Below are 25124 nucleotides of genomic sequence, written 5' to 3'. Positions count from 1 at the left end.
CACACACACACCCACAGCCGCACACACCAGGCTCGACAGCCTCACACACACACACACACCCACAGCCGCACACACCAGGCTCGACAGCCTCACACACACATACACACACACAGCCGCACACACCAGGCTCGCCAGCCACACACACACCCATAGCCGCACACACCAGGCTCGACAGTCTCTCTCTCTCTCTCACACACACACACACCAGGCTTGACAGCTACACACGCTCGCTCGCGCGCACACACCCGCCCGCCCCTGCCCGGCGCTGTGGGGACGCGGCGCTAGTCCGGCGCTGAGCTCTCCCGCCGCCTCGCCTGGCCATGAGCCGCACGTGTGGGATCTAAAACCTGCCCTGGCTCCTGCGCGGGGGAGCATGAGCTGTGCCCGGGCCGGCATCCTCCAGGTAGGGGGCTGCTGCCTCTCCCTTGCCCTGCCCCACTCTGCTTCCCTCGGCCCCGCGTGTGGGGAAGGAGGATGAATTTCACTCCTAGCATAAGGCGGGGGGGGGGGCGGATCTGCATATTGTCTCTGCAAAGCGCCTGCGTGGGGGGAGATGCTCCCCCTGCGTGTTGGCAAATGCTCGCTGCAAAAAGGCAGCGGTAAGGTGCAGCTAGCTGGCTTGGCCAAGGACCATGTTGTCCGCTCCTGGTCGCTGCTCCGTGCCGCTGGCTGTACTTGCCCGCAGGAGCTGGCAGGTCACACAACAAAGAACCTGCCCCCCCCTCCCCCCCAGCAATTTGTTTTGTTTGACTGAAACAGGTGGAGATGATTGGCTTCAGGGGTAGAATGGCAAGTGTGTGGCCCGGCCTCACCCGTTGGCCCCAGCTCTGGAAATGCAGTGGGAGAGTGTATGTGCCATGGCTGATTCTGAGCATCTTTCAGTCCCACCAGGGTTTAGGGGTGCCTGATGTGGGAAGGGAAATGGAAGTCCGTGGTCTGTGTTGAATGTTTGTGTTTTGATGGGGGATGGGGAGAGGTGGTGTGGGGCTTGTTGACAGGTTATGTTTTGATTGTTTGCTTATTGGTCTGTCATGTGAATTTCACCGGTAAGCACATAAGGTAGAATTTTACTGATGGCATGTAGCTCATAGTTGGCCTGAGAATGGGAACACAGATGTCACAATGAAGAATCCCGTGTTGGAATTTTTATTAGTATTATCCAGGCTTTCATTTCCTTGCAGTCCCTGGCTCCCTGACAATACATTTGAAAACAAAAACTCTTTTTTTTCTCCCTTCTGTATTATTCTGAGCTAATCTCATATTTTAATGTTTTGATTACTAAATTTATACTTGTTATAATTACAAAACAATCACTCCAGTGTGTGTGTGCACTTCATCTTTTTATCATTTGTCATAGGTGATTGGACTGTCACAACTTATTTTAAGTACGTTAGGATCAATGACATAGTTGTAAGTAATATAGCTTGTCAAATTGTCAGATACTTCTTGTATTAGTTAGCATAGCATGCATACATGCATATAATTTGGTGTCATTGTGCACCACAACCGGGGTAATGTTCTAGGGGGGTTTTAATAGCTGCAAAAAAATTATTTAGTTAGATCTAGTTTTTTGCATCCTTCAGTTCAGAGCTGCTTTAGTGCCTTTTTCTGCGGCACTCAGCTGAAGAGAGTAGAGAGGTTGTACAACAATCACTTAGACTAAGGAGAATCCCTTTGCTACTCTCTTGTCCATGCATTTAATAACCTGCCATCTGATTCAGTGGCCGGGGGCTGGGGCGGGGGGGCATATCCCTATATGAAGAGTGCAGCAATTAGGAGATATGAAATTGCTTTACCAAAAGTGTGTCACAGCAGGGGGTCAGCTGTGCCTTTGAGATCAGTAATCATACTAGGATTGTAGTTATTACAATAATTCATTTTAGATTGGGATTCATTTTGAAAATTTTGATTTTCCACTAAGAAGGGATTATCATTCCTCTGCCTAGTGTTTGGTTTTTGTAAATGGAGTACTGTCTGTGTTCAGACTGCAAACTATATTTGGCTTATTCCTGTCTCTGAAATAATACCTGTATATCCCAATGAGGTGTTTTCATTTATTTGCATTTGCCAACACCAGAAATAAAATTAGAAAGCAATGTGCTTTTTAGTTAATGCAGAGCATTAATCCTGCTACTGAATTCCTAATGTGGCATGGGAAGAAACAGCATGTCGTTCCAGAATAACTGTTAGTTCTAGGTTTTTTTCAGTGTCCTACTTTTTAGTCAATTCAATATTTTCAAATTGTTTTTTTGCATAGTCAAGGCTTGAGAATGTCCTATGTACTGTGAATCTTGTGTAACATATTAAAGAGTGTGTTACAAGCCTGCTCTTAGACTTGAACTCCTAAACAGGCAGAAAATTTTCAACTACTGTGTCATTTCAGCTTTTTGTTGTAAGCAAGCTTATTGGAAAACAGAGTGGCTCAGAGTGAGGTCTGTTTGTATCAGTGACTCTAACAGGAAATATCAACATATGAAGGTGGTAATGATTTATTTATTAGCAAACCATTTGATTATACCTACAGTAGCCCAAGAATAACCAGTACAATCAAATCAAATCACATGTTCCATATTTAATTCCCTGCAATAAATAAGTGGCTAGTCATTTCACAGTTGTTTATGTTGCATCTATATGCAGTCTGATCTGCATTCCTGGCTAACCCAGGATGCTTCAGGGGAGTTTTGGAAATACTACGAAAGACACCAAACACTCTTATCTCAGCTAAAAGCCAATTGCTGCTCATTTTACTCCTGTGAGTAATCCTACTGAAGACAATGCAATTGCTTCCATAAGTAATGCAGGTAGGATTTGGCTCATCCGTTATTTTTTGCCTGTTAGCATTGGGAGAGAGAGATGTGTCAGTGAAGGAGTGGAAGTTCCAAAATGGGGCATGATTATGCCAAACTGACGGTTTTTGGTACCATACCACTTGTAAACACACTTTGTCATTCATTCCCTAAAAATGTTTGAAATCTTTGAAAATGTGAATGCACAAGTTAAAGTGGCTTCTCAATAGCTTTTAAGTCAAGCAAAAGCAGTTAAAATAAATAAATCCAACTCAGACTTGGACAAATCAAGAACTTCAGGCTCAAGGACTCTTCTATCCTAAATCCATTAAAAAAGTACATGCTCCAAACTAAAAATTCCAGTCCATATAATTTCACCAGTGCTACTGAGTCTATGTCTACACTAGGCTAAGAAAATTGACTGCAGATGTGCAATTCTAGCTAAAGCAATTGCGTAACTAAAATTGACATATCCGCACTCGGCTAACAGAGGAAGGTTGATGGGAGAGTTTCTCCCATCTACCTCTCTTACTCCTTGCATCCTGAGAGATTGATTTCACATGTCTCTACTAGACTGCAACCTCTGAGTAGGTCGATTTTCCAAGGTACTGTAGACCTACCCTAAGGTCTCTTGTATTGACACGAGTTCAGGGGACTGCCTTTCAAGGTCCCTTTCAGTCCTATGATTCTATGACATATGTGTGCAATTTCTCCTGCAAGATAGGCACTTGCAATTCTACCAGCTTTTCTTCAAAATTACATATGAAGGTATTTATTTATTACCCCCTTTGTTTTTCAACATCTATATGATAGGTCCATTTCAAGAAAGATCTCACTATCCATTCTTAGTTCCCCAGTATCCCCCTTACAGTATCTTAAAGGTAATGATGGATCAAAGGCTCTTGCAACATTTCAATTAGTGATGTGGCTTTTATTTTTTTAGTTCTCTTCAGGACTAGAACAGCTGGGAATTAAACAGACAGACTTAAAATCATGTAGGGGAAGTTTTCCCCCTCCACTCTTGCAAGAGGAGGACTGCAAACAGCAGTGAATTTGGGGTGAGTGGAGAACCGAATGAAGGAGTGCAGGCTCTGGAGCATTCTTTCCCTCCTGATCACAATGAGGCTGTGCTTTGCTGGAAGTAGACTGAAGATGGGGAAGAGAGGAGCTGGTAGAAGGAGGGCTAAGGACTAGGTTCAGCAACTCTCCTTGGCAGTGCTTTGCCACTTCGTTCTTAATTCCACTTGGATCTTTGGACTAAGCTAATGCTGACACTGTCATCATTAACTAACACAAGCTCTTCCTGCACAGCAAATTCCCTCCTTGGAAGAGGAGTGGCCATCCAAATGGCGTTAGTGGAATGGCTTCTGATGAGGCTGTGCTGCCTTGGAGATCAAAAAGTAGCATGGAGACCTAACGCCTTCGTAGATCTGGCAGGGTCTTGGGAGACCTGACTGTTTAGAAGTTGAATTTATTCTTGTTCTGTGAGGGGCAAATACCACCCTTCTGATGGTAATAGTAGGTGGAAGCGACTTAGTCTTTTCTACCTTGATAGTTAGAAAAATAATCCCACCAATGAAAGTTTCATTGGGATCATATAGCTACATCTATTTATGCTGCCATTTTAGCTAAGTCAGCTTTCCACTAAACACATTGGAAGTCAACAGGATCTTTTCTTCACCACAGCTTTCATTGGTGCTTCCACTGGCAGGATTTATACTCATCCCTTACTATATGAGCACAGTTGGTTCCCAACTTTCTGCTTGTAGGCAAAACCTTGTAAGAGAGACACTAAATTATCATTAAAATACACGTAAAAGTCTCTGATTGGTTCTTAGTGCTCCTAACTCGGCTAAGGAGTGGCAGCATGTGGCACTGCTTTTAAAAGGTAAGTGAACCTGGTGTTTGGGGGCAGATGTTGGGGAGAGTTAAAGGCTGGGGGCAGTCTGGGACCAGGAGCATGCAGAAGGGTTAAAACCTGGTGGCAGGTTGGGTCCATGGGGCGGATGGGGAGTGTTAAGGCTGCGGTGGATTGGGACCATGGGGTGAGGGGTTCAGGCTGCTGCAGGTTGGGTGTGCGGGCCAGCGGGGATGTCAGGCTGTGGTTGTTTGAGTGTGCAGAGCCAGCGGGGGTGGGATCAGTTCACCACGATTTGGAACCTCAGGGCCAGCGGAGGCGTGGGGGTCAGGCTGCGGTGGTTGGGGTGTGCAGGGCCAGTGGGAGGTCAGACTATGGCAGGTTGGAGCAATGGGGAGGGTGGGGGGGGACCAGCTGTGGCAGGTTGGAGCCGTGTGGAGGGGGTGAGGTTCTTATTAGCTGGTGGGGGACAAAGTGAACAAAGGTAAGTATATGTGTCCCTTGTTTAAGCGTGTACGAGTAAGTAAAGTACTCGTTTAATGAGGGATTAGTGTACTTTTGTAAAATTCCTTGGCTATGTCTACATTGCAGACTTCTGTTGGGAGAATAGAGGCAGAAGGGATGTGTTGGCAGAGGGGGTTTTCCCAACATTTGGCCCTGTGTAGTCAGGCCAAATGTTGGGAAAGTGTCATCCGACACAACTGCTGGCAGGAGAGATGAAAATGCGTTGCACAATTTACATTTATTTTGCCGACAGTTCTTGGCTATCTAGACACAGCGCTTGTGTAGGCACAGCCAGTCAAAACATAGATGAATATCTTTGCTAGAGGATGATTTGGCTTATATTTTAAAATTTAAAATTTAAAAATTTATAAGCAAATTTATCTTCTTCTGTGTTATCTATAGTATGTCAACCTAACCATTAAAATTCAAAGAATTTGAAACACCTCCCTAATTTTTGCTCTTTTAGCCATTTGTTTACTTCTGGTATCTTTCTGTTTTGACAATAAAAAGAGGAGTTAGTTTCACTTGTCTTTAAAGCTTCTGTTTGGTGTTAATTTTAAGTTTTAGAAAGTAAGTTTAAAAAACCCTCTGCAAAATACATTGCCATTTGACATCAGATTTGGTAAGCATTTATTGTAATGAAATTTAAAATTTGGGCCAAACTTTACATAATTATGACAATTGGATTTATTCTTAAATCGAAAAAAGGATGCTCCTCTCTCACTCCATATGAGTGAAAAACACAGTTTCCAGAAAAAGTAAAAAGTACAAACATTAGTGATAAAAAGAATCCTGGTACCAGTCCCAATAAATTATGTACAATCAGGTCTTGAACACATCAAGATGTTTTAAAATTAAGAAGAAAAGCTAGCCAGTTCTTTGGTTTGTTCAGGATAGGTTTATACTCCATGAATGATAACCAAATGGTGAAGAAATGTATTTGTCATTCTTAGAATTGTTCATCTTTTCTTAAGCTAGGACATCCTGTAATCAAATAATCCATTTATTCCAGGTGGGCAGTTTCAGGTTATGACATTTTGTTGCATTGACCAATGAGCAGCTGGCAAAAGATGATATCTGGGGTTCTGGGCCTCATTCTTTTGTTGTTTTGCATCTTGCATGCTCATTTACACCTCACTGCATTCAGGTGAAAGTGGGTGTAAAACTAGTAAATGTTAGCATTCAAAAATGGGTAAATAACCACACATAGTGAAAATTGTGGAAAATCAGTGCCACCACCTAACTTCAATAAAGAGCACATAGGGAATTTGTGCTTTACTTTGCATTCCTTCCTCACATAACTGTCCCATTGGTGTTAATGGTAGTTTTGTCTAATTAAGAATTGCAGGTGGAGCCCATTGGGAGAAATATATCTGTTGGTATGCATTTATTCAAACAAAAAAAGACTGTGGATGCATTAATTCAGCTGAAGTATCCCTGATCAGGAATTTCAGCATGGGCTGTGCTGTGTTTAAACTTTTCAACTTCCTATTTCCTTGAAATCCTGTGCCCCAAGTACTTGTAGAGCCACTTCACATGATTCTACTCTTCTTAACACTGGTTGTCAGTAAAGTTATTCTTGGTTTATACCAGCACCAGCTCCTATTTTTGTGATAGAATGAATAACATGTAAAAAGGTAGCATGATCTAGTCAATATGGCAATGAACTGGGTATTGGGTAATTTGGATTCTAGTCTAGGGGATGCTGTTGACCTTTTGGGGGACCTTGGGCACTTCATTTGTCTGTGACTTTGTTTCTGTTCTCTCCCTTTGTCTGACTTTATTATTTAGCTTGTAAACTTTTGGGGGCAGGGATGCTCTCTCACAAGGTGTTTGTTTGCCAAGTGCTTAGTACAAAGTCTGATCTCAGGTGGTGACTGTAGCTGCTACAAAGAATGAATATGCCTTTATTAATGCTGTTTCATTACATAGCTAACAAGGGAGAACCCTCATACTTCTGTTTTGAGATTTCAAAATAAATGATCAGCCAAACTCACTGTCAGTATCATTGCACGTTTGTATATTCCATGGTACTTTGAGAATTCGGTGCTGCCAGCCTTCTCTTACTGGAGAACATGCCGTGTCTACACGTGCCCCAAACTTCGAAATGGCCATGCAAATGGCCATTTCGAAGTTTACTAATGAAGCGCTGAAATGCATATTGACGCTCATGAGCTCATGGGAATAAGGGGACTTCGAAGTAGGCGGCGTCCTTTTGAAAAGGAGCCCTGTCTGGACGCGCCGCGCGGCGGCAAGGAGCATCAATTTTGAAGCGCGGCTGCCGCCCGCATGCTGATGAAGCGCTGAATATGCATTTCAGCGCTTCATTAGTAAACTTCGAAATGGCCATTTGCACGGCCATTTCAAAGTTTGGGGCACGTGTAGACGTAGCCCATAAGGTGTATGGGGAAAAATGGGTGCATACCAATCAAAAATGCTGTTTGTGACATTTGATGACGTTTCATTTTTTTGGAGTGAGTAAAGCATGCTCTCTCTTTCACACTTTCTATGTATTTTTTGTATTTCTGTGCAAAGATTGCTAGGTAGATCATTAACACAGATATTCCTGCTTTCTAAGATATGTTCCCCATCTGGTACTGAGACAAAACCTGGAAATGTATTTTTCTGCAGTTCGATGGTGGATGCTGTTTTGAAGAGGTCACACTGTTAGGGGCAGGCCTATGCCATTCCCAGAGGTACTGCTGTCCCTGGTAGTCTGAGCATGCATGAGTGGCCATTCTACTGGTAGAGCACTGACATTTGGTTAAAGTTTGAAGTAAAATTCCCAAGTAGGTCACTAGGTTAAAATACATGTTTGTCCCAATCCAATCTAAACTTGAATTCTTAGCTCCTAAAGTATATGGTATACTTTATAAAGTATAGTATATACAGAAACTCAAGTTAGATTAGATATATAATTTCTTACATAAGACCTTGAATACTAGAAACCAAAATCTATATTCTTTCTGAATTGAATTCTACTTTGTAACCCTACACAAGGCTGCAGAGTCAGATTATTAGGACCTGGGAAAACTTCAGCTCAGTGGAGTCTAAGATTTACAGTAGGGGCCATTCATGTATGATAATGCCAAATTTCAAATGAAGCTGTTCTCTAGATGCATTCATCAGTGCACTTCAGGCTCTGGCCGTATTAGTTTAAAACCATTGTGTACTATCATGGCATGTTTTTGGGGGAGATCTGTTACTGCTCCTTCCAGCCATGGGTCAGTGAGGAATAAGAAGTTCTAGCTTTTATAATTTTTCCTTCATTCCTACTATGAGGGAGGCGGGAGAGTAAAAAGGGGTCAAAAAGAGAATGGGTGATGGGATAAAAGAAAATTTTGACAAATCCTTCTATTATGTTCATAGGCACAATTCTAAGAAAGTCTGAGGAGCTGAGCAGAAGTTTTTGGGAACAGAATGGGGGTGGGGGGTAACTCATTCACAAAATCCAGAGATGCTGCTGGTTCCTTCCTTTCTCCCCAAAGGCGGGAAAAATCCTGTGAGGTATTGTTTTCAACACCCACCCACTACCACTGGTATAGTATAAATTACAGCGACTTTGGTAACATATGTAAGAAGTAATAAGAGTAAGTGAAATTGGGATATGTCAACATCCCTTTAAGAAAATATGTGATTTTATTTTGCAGACTATTGCAGACTCAGCAAAATGGCAAACTGTTGTTTTGTCACATTCTCATGCAGTACATCTGTCATTTGTTGGGGATGTACTTTTTATCATTAATTACTGGTAGAAAAGATACGCAATATACACTCATTTTGATTTTACAAAGAAATGGTTGCTTTTTTGCATACATCTACATGTTTGGAGTAGGAAGATGCAGCAGATGCTCTGTGAAGCAGTGCATTGTAAATGGCAGTGTTTTGTTGCAACTGCAAGAGGCGGGCAAGAGGTAAAAAAAGACATCCTGGCAGTAGATGAAGTATTTAATTCTGAAACTGGCACATCAGATTTCCAAGCCAATACTGTTCGGACATGAAAGGCCCACTAGCCATTAAGATATGCTGTCTGGGTTTGGAATTGTATATGATATATCGAGATTATGGATGAGATTCGTTCACAAAGCTATATTATGCAATGTGAATGCATCATATTAGAACATTTTAAACAGTAGAAGGCAGTGCTGGGTCAGCACTATGACTCAGCAAGTCTACATATATGTGCTGAGTCTTAGCACTAATTTGAAGACAAGAGGAAAGACTATTATTAAACCAAATTTCATGGTCCAAAATTGAGCAAAACTCCTACTAAATTTGATGGGAGTTCTGTTCAACTAAAAACAGTAAAATTGGCCAGGTTCTGCTGTCTGTCCAAATCTGAACATCACAGGGAACAAGAGCTATTGTTTTGTCAGTCCCAAGTGCTGAACTTCCTTCTAATCGTGCTAACATCAGATCCAAAGCAGTAGAAGTATGTACTGCATAGCCCACCCATTCAATAATGAATTGGTGGAGCTCATCCCAAAATCATGAGATTTTCAAATGTGTGGATTCCAGCTGTTTCTGAATCTTAAGTCTTTGAGGTCCCTTCTGGTCACATTCAGCTTTTTTTCCTTCTAAAGTGAAGACTAGAAACATACAGGTTGAACCTCACCAATCCAGACCTCTCTCATCCAGCAAACTCCATAATCCGGCATGATTTTAGTTAGCCAGATGGCCATTTATCGTAGCAGTGGTCAAGTTTCCCCGGTCCCATAAAGTTTGTTTACAATCACCAGTCCTGGCTCTCAATGTTCTGTGCTGTTATATAGCTGTAATTTACCCCTAAATATCTTCTAAGAGTCTAGTAAGCAGTGGAAGTGTTGGTAATGTACTAGAAAGTATTGACCTCCTGTTGTCTGGCAAATTCTCTCATCAGGTACTGAGGATGCCAGATGAGAGAGGTTCAACCTGTACTTAAAAAACAAACAACACTGTCCTTCAAAGCTGAGATTAATTTATAATCATATAATTCCAGGAGATGCGGGGTTTTTTGCTTGTTTTGGGTTTTGGTAAAACATTGAATATTTCATTACTTGCAGTAAAATAATGAGAAGTGGAAATGCTGTATATGAGGCTCAAAGTTTAGTCTTTTCTTATTTTTTTTCCTTTTTATTACTTTGTTATTCATTAGAAACAAAACAGTAAACTAAAAGGGTGCTCTCCACCTAGACATTAATGTTCTACCTGCACATTCAGTGGTATCTTGGATCATTGATATAGCATTTTGCCAGAGTGCCATACTGGGAGGGTAAAGTATATCTTGTGTTCTGTGATGTATGTATAGGGCCAGTAAAATGTGAAATGCGTGGTGGCAATCCATCTACATTATTCTTTTCTTGCTCCTTCTTTTTTACCGTGTACTCGGGACCAATAACTGTGCAGACATTACTGTAAATTAACTCAAGCGGTGATGCAGAGAGCTGCAATCCCAAAGGAGTGGGGAATTAAAAAAAAATCCTTCTGGAGAATGGCTTCATCAGACAGGCAGACAGTCCTGAGTTAGAGCTCTTCCCAAACTCAGTAGTGCTGCTGTTCACAGAGCATGCTGTCTGTGAACTTCTTCTTCCTAGCCTATTTTTTCTGCATTCCATGCTGAATTTTACCTCATTTCAAAATAGAGGCAAGCCTGCTGTGCCTGTTCAGGTAAACTATCATTGAAGAATGAGAGTTTTTGCCCAAGCAATGACAAAATCTTTTATCCCCTGTTCCAAATTACGGCCTGTTGTTAGTACAGACCCACTATATGCTTCTGAAATTCTACATGGAATTTTTCTTATTTCCCAAATTATCATGGTTCTACATGGTGGCATGGTATCTCTTCCCTCAGCAGCTAATTTTAATAGCTCCCTTAACATTTTCTTAATCGATTTGATTTTTAAAAAAACCTAGGTAATTGCAGATAACCACAGCACTCTGCATCATGGCTCATTACAAATGTAGCAGTTTCTAGGTCATGCAGTCTTTTTTGTTTCAGACAATGAAAATGCAGATTAATAATTCTGTTAAACTAAGATGTCTTTGTTACTCCTATTTGTATGATATAGTCAAAAAACTTAATGTCTGTATGTGAGCAATTACATCAGGACAGTCCTAACAAATTATTAAAATGTATAACCTCAGCATGTGTCTGAATGCTAAAGTATCTGGCTGGCTTGTGTGTCCAGTTGTGTAACTGTAAGAGGCAGGTGGAGTGAGATCACGTATCTTATGTGTCTAGGCAAGGCTGGCAAATTATGGTGCCACAAACACTATATTTTCGTAAGAGTGGAAGAGAATGGTAAAACAATGATTCTGAAGAAACATAGATGGCACTTTAATAGAAGTATGGTAGAATATGACAGGCCCTTTTGTAGCTTTACTTGCCACTTTCTTGCTGCTAATGAGCAGACGAGGGGGAAGAGGAAGGTGCTAGTGGCAATTCCCAGAGAACATGAGCAGGAAGCGTGCCTCCAGGAGGTCTGGTTTGAAAGAGCAAGTCCTACATTGCCTTTTTGGAGTTAAAGGGTCTGCCTGCTGTTCTGCCCCTCTGTGGATCTTTAGCACAAACACTGGTGTTCTGGATGCACCCAGGTAGGAGTCAGGGATGGAGTAGAAGGTTCTCTTACACTTTCTTGTCTCCCTGCAATAGAGAGCCAGAATCTGACTTGGTAGCTGCACATTTTTACCTGCGTGTGAATATGATTCTTGGATGGTCAGAATTGAGCTGGCTGCCCAGACTGGGGTCTCTAGTTGGGGTCAAAGTGTACCGACCTAGTTGGAAGTAACTGGGTCTTCCTTTGTTTGGTTAATGTAGTAATTCTCAGGTTGCTGGGTGGTCTCCTTGATATGGATTTTGGTGGCTAAAGCAGGCGAAGGAAGCTGTGAGGTGTGTGATGAAGTCTCAGGGCATGGGAAAAAATATATTTTAGGGCCTTACCCAGCAGTCCTAGAATATATAAAAGTACCATTTCCTAAAATGGAGATTATGTGCAATAACTGAGTGAAGACTTCTATTTTTCAGGTTGTGATGGGAAAAGTTTCCCTCATATTTTTGATAGTTAAAGTCAGAGTCTGCTCCCAAAAGTGTATGTAAAAACAGCATTGTGGGATTCCAAACTTACTGTGTCATGGGGATTTCTAGTGCAAGCTTGCTCAGTTTATAAATAAGGTCCCCTCAAGCCCCTTCCCTCACCCTCCCAGTTGCCAGACCTGCAATCTCAGGCAGGGATCCAAAAGTCTAGCTGTTTGCTTTCTGGCTCATGTAGTTACCAGTAACAATGAATCTCTAGATCCAGTTCTTACTCCAGTATCAGTTTATTGTCTTCACATTTTGCTTCAGTTATACATGTAAGCTCTGTTGCTTTCAGGTGTGAGACATAGGTGTAACAAGCAAGGCATAAGGATGACATAGATGGTCCTCTCAATGGAGTTGAGTTGACAATTGTGTTGACAATGAATCAGGAAACTGAGAATTTAGCTCTTAGAACTTTTTAGTTCTTCTGCAGGGCTAACAGTAGTTAGAGGGAAGTAAAATATATTACACATAACAAGCAGTCCTGTGGCACCTTAGAGACTAAGAAATTTGTTAGATCACAAGCTTTGTGGGTAAAACCCATGTCTTCAGATGGAAATGGAAAGGAAAAACTGATTTCAAGGTTTATGTAGCTGGGAGTGAGAGGGGAGGGTTAGAAATTACCTGTCACTAGTAGCACTAAGTTAATGAGGAAACTTAAGATGAAACAAAATCGCTTGTCATTGAAGTTGGAGAGTAAACTCTGAATACACCACAAGTATTAGAACTGCTGACTGTAAAAGAGCCATTTTTCCATAATTACGTTTTGGAGTAGTTTGGCATTTCAATAGAGGAAATCAGAGCTTATGAGCAGATAATCTTAGAGACAGTGAAATGTTTTACAGTGATGTTTCTTTTCCATCCTTCCACCCACATGCACCTCTTTTATTGTACTTAAGTTCTGACAGCTTGCAGCTGTCTCTGTGCCCTTTTAAGGGTTTATGAAGTAGGCTGCCTTGTGTATCTTCTACAACATCGCTGCATCTATTTCCAAGTCAGATTGCTGCAGTGGTTCAAGAAGCCCTGAAAGGTCTTGTAGTCGAGTGCTGAGTCACAAGACAGAATGTGAGCTAGATACATTACTGTCTGTAGAGACTCTATGAATTAAATATTTAAAACGTAAGACATGGCAAACTATGCGCACCCGTAAGGTTATTTGATATGGCAGTTGCTAAGACACTGTAATTATGATGTATATTTTACTGAATATTGGAATAAAGAGCTGAATTCATCTCCAAGCAAGCTGCCTTGAAGCTGCCTTACCTTTGTCCTAAACATGTCTCGTCACATCAGTTTTCTTCAATATATGTGTTTCTGCGCTCTGATCACCTTAGCTAAGTAAAGGTGGGGAGGGATAGTTCAGTGATTTGAGCATTAGCCTGCTAAACCCCCACTTGTGAGTTCAGCCCTTGAGGGGGCTATTTAGGGATCTTGGGCAAATAGGTTAATACTCCACTTTTTAAAAAAAAAGGGGAGGATGCTTGGCCCTGCCAAGAGGGCAGGGGAGTGGACTCAATGACCTCCCAAGGTCTCTTCCAGGTCTATGAGATGTGTATCTCCATATAAAAAAAAACCAACAAAAAAAGAAACACTTGCTGCTGACTTTCCTCTGAGTTGCTCATCCTGCACATAGTGAGGAAAGGGAACCTGTCAAAAGCAGTCTGATGAAATGTAAATATGAAACAGTTATTTATAAAATGTTGCAGTATATGCTCATGTGGGGAGAAGGGAATCATCTGAGTTGGAAAAATTTTCACTGGAACATGAATCTGTTGGCAAATGCTGTTCTGATTAAAATCAAACTATTTCATTAGATTATGTCAAATTTGCCTAATCTTTTTATGAAAAAATCAGTGTTTAATTTTGATAAGGTTGAAAAGCTTTGTTTAGCCTGTCATATTATACTAACATATGTATTGCAATTTATAGGATACAGATCAGAAGTAAAAAGTCTGAACAAAACAATTTTCATGTATTGTCGTCTTTGGTCCTTTTACAGTCGCTTAATCCTTTCTAAAGTCACTAAAAGTTTCAGTTCCTCACTATCCCAAGTTCCAAAGTTGTTCTCTACGTCCATCTCTGATCTCTCCTACAGTAATCTTCCCAGTTGGACAAACAGGCAGGAAGATCAAGCATTCCTGCAGTGTCTTCTTTCTTTTCTGTCACTCTCAGCATGTCACTCCCTCTTTGAATCTTCACTGCCTCCCTATTTCCTTACCACATGTAATTGAAGCTCATTTTCACCTTCAGACTTCTGCATAATGCCACTACCACCTACATCTCCCTTTTCATGTCCTCCCACTTTTGCATAATAGACCCTATATCTATCTAGCCGCTCCCTTCCTCTCCTTCCACCTAGTAGTATGCAAGTCTTTTAATGCCATCCCATCTACTTGGTGGACCAAAAAGTAGGTTACTACTTGAGTGAGTCCTTTCTTTCCTCCCTCAAATCTTTCTCTACAATCTCCTTCCGTGAATAGCCTTTCACAAGTTAGCTCTTGTGCTGTATTTTACCTTGTCTTTGTAAGGCTTTGGGGTAAGGACTGTGACTAACAGGCATGATACTTAATTTTTTTAAAATACAGGAAAATTTCATTCTCACAAGTTTGAATTAAAATGTTTTCAGTGAATAAGCTGCTGTTCTTAATGCTACTTCACAACACTTTCAGTATTTTCATGCTGATGAGGAATGTGCTTGCAGTATCTCATTGACATGATATTGCTGTTTTCCTTTCCCAGTCTACTCTGGCTTTGTTTTGCTAATTTCACATGCCATTTTTATGATGTAGCATTCAGTGGAAAGAGGTGACCAAAAATAACCACACAGACATAATCACATCGAGGCAGGGTTTTATGGCTCATAGGACAACAGTGAAGCACCCAACTTCCACAGACTCACGAAGTCTTGAAACTCGTGACTTAGACTCCCCCGAATCACATTATTGGCTTAAAATCCTGATTTAAAAAAAATTAACTTTTGTGTTCTTTTTATGTGTCTTCTGGTGGTGACAGTGCTCAGGGACTAGGTTTTCAATCTTTTGTTTGCAGTCATGAGGCCTAGAAATGTAAGTTTTTAAAAAATGAAAGTTGAGATTTTCCCGTAGCCCCATGAATACAGGACCTGCCCTGCACCCTTGAGAAAAGCAACAAATTATTATGAAACTCACAAGAGGTAACAAACTGGTTACATTGAAATTGAATGGGAATCTGGTACTTTACTCCCATTAGTGCCGTTGAATCTCTCTCCTGTAAAATTTGGACCAGCAAGCACTGTTACTTTCTGTTTGTGTCTTTAATTTGGCCCTAATTTCACATGCTTTGCAATCCCGTGATCATTGTTATAATGAGATTTTTTATTTACCTTCCATGAACGTTCTGTACTTTTTCAAAAAATGTCTTCTCTAAGGGTTAGTCAGAGAGGAAGCAGAAAGAGTCTTTTTACTGAAGATTTCTGCTCTTAAATATTAAATACAAAAATATAAAGGAAATAATCCCCAGTGATAATACCACAAGGAAGACTTAATTAAGAAATGAAGTTGTATTAAAAATGACCCATTGTGGACTGCCAAGAAGACTACAGCAGAGTGAGAAATTTGTTACCAAGGTCTGCCCATCAGTAAGAAGTTGCACAATGCCTATGCATTTTGACGTAGAAATAGATGTTTAATTATTTGTTTTGAAATCAGGTTTTATAATCAGTGTCCGAGTAGTAGTCTGTGAAGCTCTTTTAAAAACTCAGTGGGTCAGGCTGATCATATCAAGGGTCAGTGGCCACTGTGGGTACCGTATATGCTTTGCACACTAGCCTACATGATATTTAATTTAAAGCCACGGGAATTTTGAGTGAGCGCATTATGTGCATTGATAGTATAAAAGGTAGCTATAAGTGGTGGACATTATTTGGAGAGTGTAATTTGGAGGAAGGGTTTTCAACTTTCTAACTGCACAAAACTGACTCCCCCTCATGCCTCTCCCTTTTTTCTGTTGCCCCACCCCTATTCCATTCTCCCCTCCCTCTGTTGCTTATTCTGCTTCTCCTTCACTGGACTGGGGCAAGGGATAGGAGTGTGGCTCAGGCTGGGTATATGGCTCTGTGATGGGGATACAAATGAGAGGATCTGAATGTGGGAATGGGCTCCAGGAAGAGGATGAGGGAGGGGGTGAGAGTGCTGATTGGGCCTGAGGTCTCTTAGGTGGGGTGGGGGACAATGAGTTTGAAGTGCAGGAGAGGGCTACTGGTTAGGGCACGGGGTTGTGGATGCAGGAGAGGTTCCAGGGTGCAGGCTTCAGGATGGAGGAAGTTCAGAAAGGGGCAATAAAGAGAGGCACCCAGGTATGTCTACACTGTAGCTGGAGAGTGCCTACCAGCCTGGGTAGACAGACTCCTGCTACTAATGATGTATTACCCATGCTTTTAAAAATTTACTCCTTCTTTTCTGTCAAAGTTTTTCTAGTATTACCTTCCACCTTTCTCTGCTAGACTCCAAAGCACACAGTTAAATATTTACTGCATATGTAGGTACTTACATAGGTACTTACATAAGACACTTACTAACCTTCCCTTTAAGATGGGGAGATTGAGCTCTTTGAGACTCTCACTAGGAGGTGTATTTTTTAATTGTATAATCATTGTTAGGGCTTTTTTCTGAACCCTACTACAATTTATCAATATTCTTCTTAAATTGTGGATACAAAAACTGGTCTTTATATTCCAGCAGCCAAAGATGGAGGTAAAATAACCTCTCCATTCCTAGTTGAAATGCCTCGATTTATGCATCCCAGAATCACATTACCTTCTGTGGCCACAGCATCACCCTGGGAGCTTATGTTCAAGGGGTTATCCACCACCATTCCAGCATCTTTTTCAGAGTTACTGCTTCGGAGAACATTTCTCCATTGTATAAGCAAAGCCTCCTCCTTTGTTCCTACATCAGAGGTTTTCAGCTCACCGGCTGCTTGTGGTCCAGTCAGCATATGGATGCAGCCTAGGTGATATCCTTGGGGACAGATAGGTAGTATATCTATTGCATGGGTGCAACCTCCATAATACACAGAGAACTGCATACATAGCTCACAGTGATAAATAAATTGAGGACCACTGTCCTAGATATGTATATTTACATTTAGCTGTAGTAAAACACATTCACCAAGAGATCCAGATCACTCTATCAGTGGCCTGCCACTGTCCTGTACATTATTTGCCACATTCCAAATTGTATCATCTGCAAACTTTATCAGTAAAGATTTTGTTTCCTCCTGGGGCATTAATAAAAATGTGAAGTAGTGTTTACATACTTTCACTCTAAAAACTCCTACCAAATCCCAGCCCTCCAGTTTGTTTTTGAATCCCTGAAAAATTTCAGACTTTGTTGTTGAGTTATATGGAAAAAACTCAGATTTAAAAAAAATTACTAAAGCTAATATGAAAAATTTACATAATACACATTGAGAAAAGGAGCTTCTCTACATCTGGATATAGTGCTTAGATTATCCACAAATACAAAGTTTTGTTTTAGAAGTCATAAGGTACACAAAGTACATAATCAGCAATAACCCTAATTTAGATGAATATTTAACATACAGTTTGGGATATTAACATCCAGTTATTCAGATTTTTGCTCATGAAAAGTTATCCAGAGCTGGTTGCGTATAGCAGATATACTAATGAGCGGAGACTGACCCTCATGAATGGAGGATTTAGGACAGCTTGCCCCTTTTTTCCATTGCCAGTATCACACCCTACTCCTTGCCCCCAAGAGGATGGGATATTTGAGGTTTTAGAGATTAGAAAGAAAATCATTGTCTGGTATACTCTTTAACATTCACGCATACACCAGTCCTGAAATCTCAAACAGCAATCCCTTCTTCCAGAAATTTCAGCCTTGCACCAAGGTCCAGTTCTTAAGAGGTAACTCTGCTTCAAGGACTGACTCTAATCAGACCCTAGAGGACAGAGTAAGCTCTCCTGCTCCTACAGATCGCTTTCTGCTGAAGATGTTTCCTCTCAAAGCAATATGTATCCCGACAGTCTCTCCAGGAGACAAAATGTGCTCAAACACTAAGAAAGTGACCTGGGAAGGCTAAGTAACATTGCTCTTTAGTGATTCCTGCCGTGACACTAGTAATAGCTCACATGTAATAGCTATAGAGTTCAGAATCTCCCCCGTAATTCATATAAAGATTTATTGGAGATGTAAGTTTCATGTGAACCAGAACCACTCCTCAAAAGGACTTAACTTTTATTTTCTGTACTTTAATGTTACTGATATTTTTTTCTTATCCTGGGTAAAGGAACTCTGTATTGGGCCACTATTCTGTTGGTTGTTTTGCTAGAAGAAAAAAAAGTGAGCAAAAGAGTTTTTTGTCTTGCATTTTAAAAAGAAATTATCATAAAAAGAATGTCTTGTTTACACAATAGTAAGTAAGTAGGCTGTTACTAACACACAGAAAAAAATGTTTTGGCATGAAGACTTTCAAGAACTTTTGGTACTGTGAGAGAAATTTGCACATTTTCACCATAAAAGATAAAATGTTGTCACTATTATGGAAACTGGACTTTTGGGCATTGTCTGTAGAGTAAAAGAAGAAACTTGGTGAATATATCTGCAATGTACACAAGTCTCAGTAGCCACGAGTAATTTGTCAAACAACCAGACAGTCAATGTTTGTCACCTACAAAATAAACTAATATTTTGTGATGAAGTCATGAAAGCACTTTCCCTTAATGATAGCCACCTCACCGCCATATGTTGAAAGAGCACTGTGTGTTAATTGTACATTTCTTTGCACAGGATTATGAACAGTGGGGTAGTTTTTTATATAATTAATAATTTACACTGCCTCATCCAGAACATTTTTAAATGGTGGTTCAGGCATCTTCCAAATGACAACAACTTGTGTGTGGAGAACACAATTACTGCTGGTACACTTCAGAGCCTCATCCTTAATTTATGATACAGCTCTGGCCATTTTCACAACTATTGCCCTCATGTCATCACCATGTGCAACCCATTTTTCCCAGTTAATTTCATGTCTTTTAATAAAGTTGTTAATACTGTCAAATAATTCTTCACAGGTTGTATTGCTCTGCTCTGCAGGCTCTCACATATGTGCAAGTCCTCTTCAATGGTGTTATCAAACATAACAAACACAAGTAACACAGCAAACTCAGTCACATCATTGGACTCATCCAGCTGCAACGCATAGGCATCAGTTGCTGCTGACATCAAGAAAGAGCTAGTTTCTCAGCTGCAAATTGCAGCAAGGGAGGTTTATGTTGAATATTAGAAGGGCATCCAAGAGAGTTCTTATAAATCTTTCAGATTCAAGTTATCCATACCTGCTTATTTAAAAATGTCTAACTTCACTGTTGCTCTTTAAGATCCTCTTCATACAAAAACATCCATATTACATGTTGTATGAGGTATCACGGCACTATGTGAAGATGTAGTTTAATGCTGAACTGATTCAAGATTAAATATTTTGGTTCAGTTCAACAGACCACATCAACTCAGAATGAAACCATCTGAAATTATAAACTTTTCTCTGATTTTTCAGACCACAGACCAAAAAAAAAGGAAAGAAAAACAAAACAAACAAACAAAAAAGAACCCTGAAACTTTTCCATGACAAATTATAATTTTATGAAAATTGCATTTTTCATCAAAAATCACTTCAACTGAAAACTCAACTTGTTCTGCTACTAGCTTGTCTGGTCATGTTTTTCTTTCCTTCCTCTTGCTCATTACACTCACTTCTTATGTCTGAACTTTCAGCGAACTGTAAGCTCCTTGGGGAAAGGGCCATGTTCTCCTGATTATTTAGACAGTGTCTAGTACACAAAAGCTCCCGTCCTAGGTGAGGCTTTTAGGTGCCAGTATTTTTTTTTCCTTCCAGAAACCTCAGTTTCTGTCTAACTCCAGTTGTCTCTGTCCTACCTGATATCTTACATTTGGGACTGCTGTCCTCCTAGTTCTGGCTGTCTCAAAACACAGCAGCAAAATTTCCCTAGGGTATTATTAGTTTTAGAGAAGAGCTACCACTGTGCGTTCCCAGGGCTAAAAATAAAAAAATGCTGTCAAATGCTAAAAGCTATAATCAATAAAAATTACTTTCCACCTGGCTCCTGCACTATGCAAGGTTGTGGATATCCTGAACAAGAACACAGCTTCGTGCAGGCTTAAGGGGCTTCAGTCGTGGCAGAACTAGACAGAGGTTATAGTGAAACATCAGCCTTACCCCATCAGCAGTAATGACAACACCCATTCCACTGTTCACAAGATTAAAGTTGAGAGTGAGAGTCTATGATGTCTCTCTAAGAGGTCTCATAGACCAGAAATGGGGCTTTAAGCCACCTTAGCATGCTTCCAATCCTGGACTGTCCCTGTGGCTGCGGGGGGAAATACAGTGTAACATGGGTACTGCTGGGGGCCTGGAAGGTGTAAGTTAAGGAAGCGTCCCAAGGTTACCAGTGGTCCAGAGTACTCTGCTGCAGCCCTCCTTCCTGAATCCCACTCTCCATTTGTCCCCAGGTCCCACTCCTAGAACACTCCCTACAATTAGGCATTCAAGGGGGTCCCCAGGAGGCATTTTTACAGCTGTCTCTTGCAGTGCCTGTGCTCCAGGAAATCTCCCCTGCTGGAGAATGGGATTTTAGGTTTGTTTACACTAGGAATTCTCAAAGGCTGTGTATAAACTAGCATTGCACTTTCAAAAGAGGCATGCAAATGAGGGAAATAAAAATGCAAATGAGGTGCACATTTACATATATGGCACCTTATTTGCATATTCTTTCAAAAGCGCTTCTTTCAAAATCAAAAAAGCTTTCCCAAAAAGATGGGAAGAAGGGTTCTTTCAAAGATAGGGTTTACTTTCGAAAGAGCCACATCTACATTGCTTTTCTTCTTTCGAAAGAAGCTCTTTTGAAATAAGAATATACAAATGAGGTGCCAGATATGTAAATCTGCACCTCACTTGCACTTTTGATTTCCATCATTTCCATGCCTCTTTCAGAAGAGCATTGCGAGTGTAGACACAGCCAACGTCTATTCTGCAGTGCTGACATAGATAAAGGTGTGCTGCAGTAGCATATAGCAAGTTGTACATGAGTTGCAGGCCTAGTGATGTATATTAGATGCTACAAATGCCTGCTTGAACAGACTGGCCTAGCTCTTCACAATCAAAGATTTAAGACAGTATTCATTTCCTGCTTTCTTTCAACTGAAGCCCACTGCAATACAATGATCTTTGCACTGAGTTTCCACTCTCATCCACTGGACTAGCAGCAGGCAAAAAAGAAATGCAAGTATTATGCGAGTTATCTGTCTTTCAGATTTACTTTCATGGGAAATAAAGATGCTCCTGATGTGCAGTACATGGTGTACAAAGTGCTTTCTAATTGTTCTCTGATACCTGCTAAACTACAGACATTTAGAAACAAATAATTCTCCATACATTTTTTCAATCAAAAGCTTGATGTACTTTCAAGTAGTAAATGCTCTGTGATGAAAATTGCTAAATCAGACAATGAAAATGCAACAGAAGCAACCCACAAAGTGACCATGTACAATTACAGAAAAACTGATAAGCTACGGTTACACTACAGTGATCTGTTGACAGAAGTCACTCTTGGAAGAGATTTCTGGACAAAACTGCTGTCAACAGAGTGCAGCCACACACAAAAACCAATCAGAAAAGTGCTCTCTCGACAAAACAGGCACCAGGAAGCACAGCAGACAGGGCTACCCATTGCCCTGGATGCCCTGTCTGTTGAGAGAAGGCCCCCTGCTTCGCCCCAAAGTGTCCACACCGCTTTTTTATTGACAGAACCTGTTGACAAAAGACACTCTTCCTCATCTGGGAGAGGCAGAAGGTTGTCAACAGAAGTGCTGACTTGTCGACATGCTGTTGACAAAACACATTTTGCATGTGGACATTCCACCAGTTTAGTCAACCAAACCACCATTTCGTTGACAAAACTTGTTGGTGTAACCATAGCCCTAAAGTGTTGAGCAAAAGAGCGTGATGTGTATGCTTGATGAGTAATCCAAAAAACAAGTAGAAGCAGAGCTGCTGTCAAACAATAGTCAAGATCTTGCTACTGACATCAAGGAAGAGCTTGTTTCCCAACTGTGAATTGCCCTTCTAATGCCCAACATAAACCTCCCATGATGCAGTTTAAGCCCATTGGTTCTTGTCCTTTACTCAGAGGTTTACAGGAACAATTTTTCTCCCTCCTTTTTATAACAACTTTATGTACTTGAAAACTGTTATGTCATCCATGTCTTCTTTTTCTCCCACACTAAACAACACAATATTTTTCAGTCTTGCCTTCTAATTCATGCTTTCTAGACTCTTAATCAATTTTAAAAACAACAAGAAGTCCTGTGGCACCTTATAGACTAACAGATATTTTGGACCATAAGCTTTCGTGGGCAAAGACCTGCTTTGTCATTTGCATCTGTTAGTCTATAAGGTGCCACAGGACTTCTTGTTGTTTTTGAACATACAGACTAACACGGTTACCTCTCTGATATTAATCAATTTTGTTGCTCTTCTCTGGACTTTTTACAGTGTGTCCATGTTTTTCCTGAAATGTGGCACCCAAAAGTCAACACAATTGAGGCCTGATCAATGTGGAGTAGAGTAGAATTACTTTTTATGTCTCACTTACAATACTGATAATATATCCCAGAATTATGTTCATTTTTTGCAAGAGTTGTATATGCACCTTATATGAGCTCCATTAGGTTGTATTTTCCTAGTTTCATTATGAGGTCATGTGAGATGGTATCAAAAGCCTAAGAAAAGTCAGTATATATCACATCTGCAACTTTCCACATATTCACAAGAGTTGTTATCCTGTCAATGAAAGCTCTCAAGTTAGTTTGACATGATTTGTTCTTGACAAGGACATGCTATTACTTATTACGTTATTGTTTTTTAGATGTTTACAAATTGACTGCTTAATTATTTGCCACATTATCTTTCTAGGTACACAAGTTAAGCTGGTTGGTCTGCACCCAGGTTGTCATTATTTCCATTCTTATAGATTGGCACTGTATTTGCCATTTTCCATTCTTCTGAAAAATCGCTGCTGTCTTCCAGGACTTTTTAAAAACATATTATTTCAAAGAGATTATTAATGTTGAGCCTTGAAATTGACAAGGTAACCAACAGCCAATGTAAGGAAAGCAGTATCTACACAGACACTGCATCACCCTAACTATACTGACATAAGACCTATATCTCTCATAGCAGAGGGATGATGTCAGTGTAAGAGGGCACTTACATCAGTGGGAAAACCTGGCTGTAGTGTGGACACAAATAGTTTGATCAGCAAATTAGCCTATGATGTCTTATTAGAGTCATTATTCCTATGAGCAGATGGGAATAAGGGGACTTTGAAGTAGCTGGGGTCCTTTCGAAAAGGCGCCCCGTCTGGACGAGCCACGTGGCGGCGAGCCGTGTCAATTTCAAAGTGCCACGGCCACCTGCATGCTAATGAGGTGCTGAATAGGTATTTCAGCGCTTCATTAGTAAACTTCGAAATGGCCATTTGCACGGTCATTTCGAAGTTTTTGGCTAGTGTAGACATAGCCAGAGGGATCAGTGGATTACACAGGCAAGATACTAGGTTAGCATACTGACATAGTTTGTACTATAGGCATCTAAATATGTGAAATTTGTTGTTTAAAAAAACCAAGTGAATTCACAGGCAGCTCTAAATTAGCTGCATGGATTATGTTGGTTTTTTTGTTTTGTTTTTTTTAATATGGAAGCTCTTCCAACTGGCACACACCCTGGTAGAAACAGAAATGTGAAAATTAAGTAGCTGCCCTAATTATCAGGGGCTCCCAGGAATACATTATGCTGGGAGATATTCATTTGCATTTCATGGGTTGCTTTAAAAATAAGCATTGTGCAAAGCACTAGAGCTGCCTTCTAATTACAATCCTCTGCCCACACAGCAACTTTTTGCCTTGATATTAGCTGGTGAGGAGTTCTGTTAGGGGCAGGCTCAGGGCTGAAAACTGCTTTTTTGACTACTGAGTAATAGTTGCAAGTAATCTGTTAATAACTAACGAATCTTAATGGTGTGTTGCTGCAACTAGTAATGTGTGGTTTGTTTCTTGTTAGCCATTTGCCTGGCAGTTTTGCTGTGCGGACAAACGTTTCTAAATGCATTTGTAACCTATAAATTAAGCTCTCTTTTCTCCCGTAAGTCTATAGCTACACATCCCACAGTATACTTTTCTTTGTGTTCAAGGTTGCATTCTGGGCCAGATGTCTGGGTATTCTATCTCCCCATCCCTACTGTCCTGCCCCCTCCCCCGGTGCTTACTGAACTACAGAACTAAAAGTGGTTAATTGAAATATGCCTCCCATAGATAGCAAAAGCACAGTTCTAGTTGTAGTGAGAAGAGGGACTCAGATGATATAGCTCACTCAGCAGCCACAATGTTCCAGCAAGTCAGTGTATAGTGGATATAGGGTGTGCATTGTGTATGCTGGGTGCTGTTAATGACTGTCTATAAGCTTTCATTCAGCTCATAAAGTATGCCATTTAAACACGCTAGGGGTTTCATTAGTTTGAGATCTTTAAAATGTTAGCTGACTCCTCCCCAGCCGTTGTCCCAGCTGAGTGTGATACTGATCTGTTTGCAAATTAAACCTATTTTTGTGAATGTACTGATTTTCAGTTGTTTAAAAATATGGGAATAAATACAGGGTTTCAGAGCCTGTACTTGTACGGTTTTGCAGGTATGCATATGTATGTCTGGTCCAAGAGCAAAGCTGCAGCAATATTTTGCCCAGGAGTTTTTGAGTGTCTAGCCCCAAATTTTCTTGTAGGGTGGTCGAAATTTGCTTTGATTGCAGTCAGCTGAAATTTTAAATGTTGTCTTCAGTGAGACAAGTGTTA

At 40.7% G+C, this 25124-nt stretch overlaps 1 protein-coding gene across 1 annotated transcript in view; it reads left to right on the top strand.

Annotated features, from left to right (window-relative positions):
• The first annotated feature begins 337 nt into the window (after nucleotides 1-337).
• HECW1 (HECT, C2 and WW domain containing E3 ubiquitin protein ligase 1) overlaps nucleotides 338-25124 on the top strand; it is a 343912-nt gene continuing 319125 nt past the window's right edge. Inside the window, exon 1 of the mRNA XM_074988069.1 lies at nucleotides 338-403. Within this exon, the coding sequence (XP_074844170.1) occupies nucleotides 374-403 (30 nt within the window). The 5' untranslated portion in view covers nucleotides 338-373. The remainder of the gene's footprint in view (nucleotides 404-25124) is intronic.

This window comes from Carettochelys insculpta, chromosome 2 (genome assembly GCF_033958435.1).
Source record: "Carettochelys insculpta isolate YL-2023 chromosome 2, ASM3395843v1, whole genome shotgun sequence".
Lineage (NCBI taxonomy): Eukaryota > Metazoa > Chordata > Testudines > Carettochelyidae > Carettochelys > Carettochelys insculpta.
Note: the sequence above shows the minus strand (reverse complement) of the source record. Positions and strands in the feature narration are given on the sequence as shown.